This window comes from Solanum lycopersicum, chromosome 11 (genome assembly GCF_036512215.1).
Source record: "Solanum lycopersicum chromosome 11, SLM_r2.1".
NCBI lineage: Eukaryota > Viridiplantae > Streptophyta > Magnoliopsida > Solanales > Solanaceae > Solanum > Solanum lycopersicum.
This window is the reverse complement of record NC_090810.1, coordinates 57907903-57915974: the sequence shown is the minus strand read 5'-3', so window position 1 is coordinate 57915974 and position 8072 is coordinate 57907903. Positions and strand designations below refer to the sequence as shown.

The 8072-nt window shown below is 33.7% G+C and overlaps 1 protein-coding gene across 2 annotated transcripts; it reads right to left on the bottom strand.

Annotated features, from left to right (window-relative positions):
• Positions 1-1533: 1533 nt before the first annotated feature.
• Positions 1534-6568, bottom strand: LOC101244155 (UDP-D-apiose/UDP-D-xylose synthase 2). Of its 2 annotated transcripts, none has more exons than XM_069290683.1 (9): positions 5786-6532; positions 4848-4940; positions 4603-4710; positions 2963-3077; positions 2746-2879; positions 2547-2648; positions 2371-2463; positions 2126-2261; positions 1534-2039 (listed from the first exon to the last, which is right to left on the bottom strand). In XM_069290683.1, exons 1-9 carry the CDS (start codon positions 5945-5947, stop codon positions 1927-1929), a joined length of 1056 nt encoding a protein of 351 aa, XP_069146784.1. In that variant the 5' UTR covers positions 5948-6532; the 3' UTR covers positions 1534-1926. The 2 variants fall into 2 exon arrangements, with proteins under 2 accessions (XP_069146784.1, NP_001296729.1); NM_001309800.1 differs by having other exon boundaries at positions 1535-2039; positions 6175-6568.
• Between the last annotated feature and the right edge of the window lie 1504 nt (positions 6569-8072).

The window sequence follows — 8072 nt, the reverse complement described above, 5'->3', positions numbered from 1 at the left end:
CAAAGTTGTGGCTGACGGTTCGACATTGTCAATTAACTCAATCCATTCTCATGATGAAGACAATGTTCAGGAAAAGGTTAAAACTTTAAGTCTTGTTAATGAGGTAATAAAGCTTAAAGTTTTTAATGATTTGCTAAGTTTGGTAGATTTGACCAAATAGTGTATCTACGAGATGACACGGTTAGAAATCACCTATGAGAGTGTGAAGTGGAAGCCGCTTCAAAGAGAATTTTATGTCAAAAGTCTATTCTCTATACACTCATGAAACCAGGAGGTGTTCATGGCTGAAACGAACACAACCATAAGAATCATAAACAGTAAAGGGTTAATTGTGTGACATATGGTTGTCTAGGTATACACCAAAGTTCGACGGTTCAAAGATATCACATCTACCGATTAACCGAGTATATCCGACATATGTTCACTACGGAAAGTCCAAGGGGAAACCTACTTATCCAGATGCAATTAATCCTTGCTTGTAAATACACAATTGTCCGTGCATTCCTATGTTATAACTATTCCCCATCAATGTGGGGGATTGTTGGGTATGTAGCAAGAATTGATGGGAAATAGAGGGAAAGAGAGGAATTTAAAAAGTTTAGAACTTGAAAGGTTGGGAACTTGAAAAGTCCTCTAATGCTTTATTGAAAAAGGTATTAGTCCCTCATCGGTAATGGAAATGAAAATAGGAGAGTTTAAATAAATAAACATTCCTATTAATTGTTAGAAGGGTTGGAAAGAGGGACCCCCTCGCGCCGCCGTCGTCGTCGCTCGCTTTGGCTTCGGCCGACTCGGATCCGCGCGAGTGACCCGTTTTAAATTCCGTTATATTCAAAATTTCCCGCCATGACTGTTCTGAAAGGTTGCAACTTTCAGGAACAGTCAATACCATTTGAAAGTTTGCAACCTAAGGTCGTGTCAATTCTGAAAGGGTAGCAACCTTTCAGAATATATTATTCTTGCCTATAAATACCATTCAGTATTCAAAATATTTACGAACGAATTTTCTGATATATTATTCTTGCCTATAAATACCATTCAGTATTCAAAATATTTACGAACGAATTTTCTGATCTTCCTTCTTCTTAAAAACATATATTTCTACAGTAGAGTTTTTGGTATCTATACTCTACTGATTAAGATCATTTTACCCTGGGAGGTTATATTCCAAATCAAACCTCGGATACTAGAGGGGAATAATTTCCTTAAGGGGACACTGTGAATTCAGTGGACTTGATTTTTTTCCTAAAAAGAGAAATAAAAGAGTATTCAACATTCTGGTAAGTTTTACGGATTAAATTATTTTTTATAAATAAATTTCTGTTCATCTTATTTACTGGTTCTAAAAATCTCAGTTACTTCGTGTTTCTGAATGATTTATTACAACCAGTAATTTCTGATTTTCTTAACACAGATTGGCAACAATAGTGCAGGGCGTCAGGTTGACTTCTGGAGCAGTAATCATGTCATAAAAATTTGGAATCCAGCATAAATGACAAATCAGTACAAGTAAAGAATGAACAATCACATAAATGAATAAATAGGAAAATTTATAGCCCCATCAACAGGTCGATGAAAATGATACAAGATGTTTCCATACATAGGAATAAATATATAGACGACAACAGATCTTATAAGAACAGGACAGCTTTTCTTTTATCTAATACCCCGATAACTATTTTGAAGCACTAGTGACATAATACACCCAGCCTATGACACCTGCATTCCTGTCCATCTAGTATCCTTAGCATTGTATTGTTAAAAAGGTTTTCAAATTTCTTAATAAATATGCTGTCACAAAATAGAATACATGATTCATTACAGAAGGGACGTAAAATTACGTGTATGAGGTGAAGGACTATGTAGATTTTTACTCAGGAGAATCGTAACAAGATATTGAAAGACCTGCCAACAAGCAGCGAACAATCAATTTGCTGTTGTTTTAGACATGGCCTGCTTGACAGCCTCAGCGTATGTCCTGTGTTGGTATGTGAGTGTGGATTCTAGCAAGTCCCATAAGGAAGTCTTTGGGTTCCAACCTGGTCATCACACAATTTAACAGTCAGATTATTCTCAACTTCTGCAAGTATTAAAATAGTCAATAGACGAAGAAACAGGTCAATACCAAGCTGCCTGTTGATTATGGTCATGTCCGGAATCCTCTTGTCACTGTCATCATACCCCTCACCATAAAATTCTTTAGAACTTACATCAATGGTGGGTGTTTCAATAGAAGACTCTCCACTCACCTTAGCATACACCTGTTATTACCCAAAGGAGTTGAGAAAAAACATGGTATCGACAATATGCTGCATGAAATTTAGGACAAAGGAGTAGGCGTAGGAGAAAGACATTGAAAGATTATTTCACCTTAGTCATCATTTCAGCCAGCTGCCTGACAGTAACTTCATTGTTAGGGTTACCAACATTAAAGATATGGCCATTGGCTCTGGCAGGATTTTCCTGCATTGTATTTACTTGAATCAACATAGATCCTAATGCATTTCTGAAAACAAACATAAAGGGATAAGGAGGTCAAAACTCACGATCATTAGAAGAACAGCTTCAATAGCATCTTTGATATATATGAAGGTCCTTTGAGATTCTCCCCCATCCACAAGTTTCAAAGGCTCACGTCTTAAAAGGTTCTGAGAAGAGGGAATATTAGAAGATGAAAACATGAAGACTCACAAGTGAACATCCGATACAGTTTTTAAGGTCAACCAAAGATAAAAGTACACATACATTACTAAAGCAAGCTAACACTCTTGGAACACCTTCACTAGGACCATCAATGCCGGGAATAAAATCCATCCTAGGACCAATCCAGTTAAATGGCCTTACAATAGTGAACTCTAAGCCATTCTCCGCACCCTCAGCTGTAAATATAACACACGACATGTAAAGTATATGGTAAGAGATTCAACTATGAAACAGACAGATAAAATAAAATTTTCCATACCATAGACCAGCCTCTCAATCAACTGTTTTGCACATGCATAGGACCACCGCTGCTTCTCAATTGGTCCAAAGATGCAAGGGGAGGTGTCTTCCTTAAGCACATAATAAGCAGGATCCTAGTAAAAAAGTCAAAGAGTTAAAATATTTCCAAAGGCGAACAATGTAAAGTAAATGGTAAATAATGACATTCTCCATGATTCCACAACAGCAGCTAAATAGAGTGTGGAGTGTGGACTAAACAAAACTCTCATTTATTTCTCCGTTCAACTTCAAAGCATACCATTTAGAATTAATGAACAATGTCCTACTTTCGAATGGAGATGAGATCAAATTGCTAATAGGGCTCACCATGCACCAACTTATCAACTACCACGCAAATATTTATCAATGCCCAACTTTTCAGTAATCAATATGACAATAAGCACACACATCGTACATATACAGAAATCTCATGAACACTTATCCTGGAGTTTGGAGAACAGAGAGATCTTGTTTCTCTTTTTGGTCTGTGGGTGTAGTGTGGGGAGGAAGCCAGGACAAAATGTACAGAGCACTAAAATCTGAAGTGGACCACAAGTCCACAACTTCGTATCACAGACATCTTAAACCTATGGAATCAAGCAATTCACTGTGAACTGCTGTAAGAGGGAACTTTACCATTTAAATGCTAGCAACAAGGCCAAAATAGAACATCTATCGTTGTACAATGGTCAAATTTTGTGAGATAACCCTTTTCTGGTTAAGTAATATGCTCAGAGAGTCCAGAGTTAGTACCAATGGAGCCAAAAAGATAAATGCTTTAGAAATTGTCAGTAAGTAGATAACAAATTTGTGCACAGAAGGTCCTCCAGTAGGTGAACTAAAGTAACGTCAGCCTCAGTTAAATGATTCAGCATTTGAACGTACCAAAATCAACATCACTATTAAGTATAAAAAGAATCCATTTTACTTCTCTAACTGATAAAAAGTGAAGCTTTTAAACTAGACACAAATAAATGCCACTTCTGTTAACTGAATATTTATAAATGATTCATAAGTCAACAGAACATGTATAATTCCCTTATGACTCTATAAGCTTTACAATTTAAAAAACACATCAAATGTAAATAACAATGTTGCAACAATCATATTGACGACAAACTAAATAAATAGACTCAAAACAACCCTATGGCCCAAAAAGCTCTATTACATTAAGTAAAACTTGTTAACTGGATAAAGTAGGTTAGCTTCATCTTGGTTAGACTAGATTCCAACTCAAATACCCACAGGAGTAGAAAGGAAGACAGTCACAACAAACCCAAGTATGTATCGAGAATACTTTTGGATATCCACAGGTTTCTATCTAAATTGATACATGTTTGCTATGAGAGCAAATGACATACAAGTAAAACAAGCAAGCCGAGGTAAAGTACTTCATCCAGAACTTTAAAAATAAAATCACAAGTTTAGAAGTATCAGACAGTACTAATCATAATATTAAGACCAAATTGAGAATACACCCAAGAAAATGATGTCAATAACAAGAGAGCTTTTTGATGTTTAAAAGAAACAACAAGAATTTCATGATACGACACACGAAACACATAGAAAATAACAGATCTAGGTTCACTGAAAAATATAACTAGGAAAGCGGAGTTTTACCTGCCGGAGTGGGCTGTCTTTCGGTAAAAAGGCACCTATGGTTTTCCCATAAACTTCACAAGTTGAGAAGTGAATGAGACGCTTTCCATTTTCTGAGCAGTACTTGACCTGCATTAATCAGTTCAAATCAACTTCACGTCTCAACCTAAGCTGAAAAAAAGTGAAATCTTTCCTACAAGTGACAACCATCAAAATCTCATGGCAATTTCATCTATCAATGAAATTAAAAATCCGAAAATGCATACCACTGGTAGAGCATCGATGAAATTGCTGTAAATTGTATCAAGTGGACGAGTGTTGTAATCTGCAGGTGTGCAGATCGCAGCAAGATTTATGGTCTACATAACAAGAAAGAATAAAAAGTCAGAAATAGTCAAAGACTTGCACAGATCAACATTTAAAATCCAGGAAAAAGCATCAGAAATGTACAGATTGATAATGTAACCAATACCCAAGAAAATTAGACAAAGCTGTTGAATTAGTAATCCATAATATTGATTTAAATGCATTAGGTACACTGATATGTGTTAGAAATTTCTGGATATCCTCTCTACAATATCATTTGTTGAAGAGTCCAATTGAAAAAAGACTGTGTGGTCTCTTTATGTGGAATTGGGCAATCCTCCAATCATGAGCTAACTTTTAAGATTGAGCGAGTCCCAAGATCCATTCTTTTACATATTATCATAGCATGACTCATCTCAATTATTGTGTACAAGTCAGCCCCCCCCCCCCCCCCATTAAACAATACACACACCAGATGTCTAGTCCTGAAAGTGAAGTGGGGGTGGTGAAGAGTTCAACATTGGATGAGAAAGGGGTGGGTGGTGATTTCCCCACTCTTAATCTAAATTTTAGGATTAATTTAGGCTCAATATTCATTTATTTACATCACACCAAATGAACAAACTCAGATCCAATACTAGTCTAAAATTCACACTATAGATGCATATTAAAAATTGAAAATCAGGAAACATATTATTAAGAAATCAAAGCTTGTCATAACGTCACAATAACTAAAAGAGAAAAAATGAGATTAAATCATCAAAACACCAAGGTAGAAATTACTCATAAAATCCAATTATGTGCATAATGAACTTCCTTAAGTTCAGAGTGACGCAAAATTCAGCATGCGCAGACACTATATAAGAAGAACACAAAAATGTAAAGAGCTTAAAATCACCAGATCTGCCATGACGAGGCCATCAAGGCGAGAATCATTCTTAATATTGATACAATGAAACTGAATACGATCATCCCAAGTAAGCATCGCCGGTTCAAGCAAATGCTTAATCTTATCACCATAAACAACTGAGGCAAGTACCTTATGCTCAATTTCAAACATGGAACTTAAAATTATACTGTTATATATAATAAATGTTGAACCTATTTAGCTTCTACGTGTCTTTACTATTTCATATTTCGTCTCGGCCACCGGATCAAATAAACCAAACACCAAGCTAAAAACCACTAAAATCCTAAAAAAACAAAAATTCACCATATGAACATTCAATTATTTGCATAATGAACACATACATACACTATAGAAGAAATAAATTAGCTTAAAATTACCAGATCTGCCATTTTGATGAGACCTTCAAGGCGAGAATCATTCTTAATATTGATTCGATGAAACTGAATTCGATCAGCCCAAGTAACCGTCGCCGGTTCAAGCAAATGCTTAATCTTATCACTGTAAACATCGACAGCAAGCACCTTATGAGGAGTCTCCGACAGAAGCTTCTCACATAAATGAGAACCAATGAATCCACCGGCACCAATCATGCATATCGTAATCTGCTTAATGGGATTACCGTCCAGATCTACTCTTCCTGCCATTTCCAATTACTGCAAATCCTCTCTCACTGCAATTTTTTTTAAGATACTTTTTTCAGTTTCTCTCTCTATATTGAAGTGAATCGATATGTATGTAAAGGTTTTTGACGGTGAATGTATTTAAAGCAAGAAAAAGGAGGGAGGAGAGCTTTGTAGAGTCTGTGGGTATGGTCCCTGACTGAATTTATATTTTTTTTATATTGGCGAGTATCACACTTAATAATACGCGCTACAAAATTGGATTCTAAAGTTTAATGTGATTGACGCTAGTTAGTAATTTTGTATCGAATATCTATCGAAAAAAGTTAACTATTTAAAATGATACAAATAAGATTTGGAGCGTAACTTCTTTTAAAAAATTTATTTATAGGATTATATTGATATACGCGCTACAAAATTGGATTCTAAAGTTTATTGTGATTGACACTAGTTAGTAATTTTGTATCGAATATCTATCGAAAAAAGTTAACTATTTAAAATGATACAAATAAGATTTGGAGGGTAACTTCTTTTAAAAAATTTATTTATAGGATTATATTGATATGGTATTGTCTTTTTTCTGGCTACTCCACTCAAATAAACATAAGATCTAAGTAGATCATTTTTGTCAGATTTACTCGTAAAATTATATTAAAAGATATTACTATATATTGGCATCCGATGATTATTTTTAAGATAGTATTCTCTCTATGCTCTTTTGGGGTGCAGAAAATCAAACCGATTCATAAATTGAATTGAAAAAAAATTGTTATTGATTTATTGTTGTCGGGTTTATTTAATTAATGGGTTTTTAGTGATTCTATAATTAACAAAATTATCAAATTCTTGATTTGAGTTTTATTTATTTTTTAAAATATTAAATTATTAGGTAAACTGATAACCCGTAAAGACTATGTAACTACTAACTTATCCCTAAATAAATATTAAATATCCATATCATCAGTGGCGTAGTCAGAAATTTTATGAAGGATGTACAAAATTTTAATAGCTAATAATAATTATTAAGGAATGGTGCACTTAAATTTTGTAAAATCTAACTACGTAACATTAATGATTGTTTTTTTTAAATTAAAAAATGTATAAAAAAATTTAAAATCAAACTACATAATATTTTTGGCTTTAATGTTCACGTTTATTTGATAGAAAGAAAATAGACAAAGGAAAAAAAAAAGAAAAAAAAAGTAGTTTAGTATAAAATCATTGTTATACTTCAAGTTTCACTAACTTTCGATGACTAACAACGAGAAATGAAAAATAATGAGTAAAATCAAAAGAATTACATATTAATAGAAATTATATATGGCCTTTTTCACTTTTAGTAGCTTTATGGAATAAATAAATAAATAAATATGTTTTGCTTATTAACTTTAAATTAAATATTTGTTTTTTAAATTTTTTTAATGAAAAGAAAAAAAATCAAAAGTCAAACAACATATTAAGAGGATTTAAACCTGCACACATCAGGTTACAAAGGACTTAGCTTGAGCTAAATGACTAAAATCACTGAGATAAAAATTTTGTTGTTTTTGAAAGGTGTTCAAAATATATTATATTTAACAATTTTAAGCATCATTTTACTCATAAATGCATTGTAATTTTTCGACAAAGGGTGTCCGATTAGACACCCTAGTCAA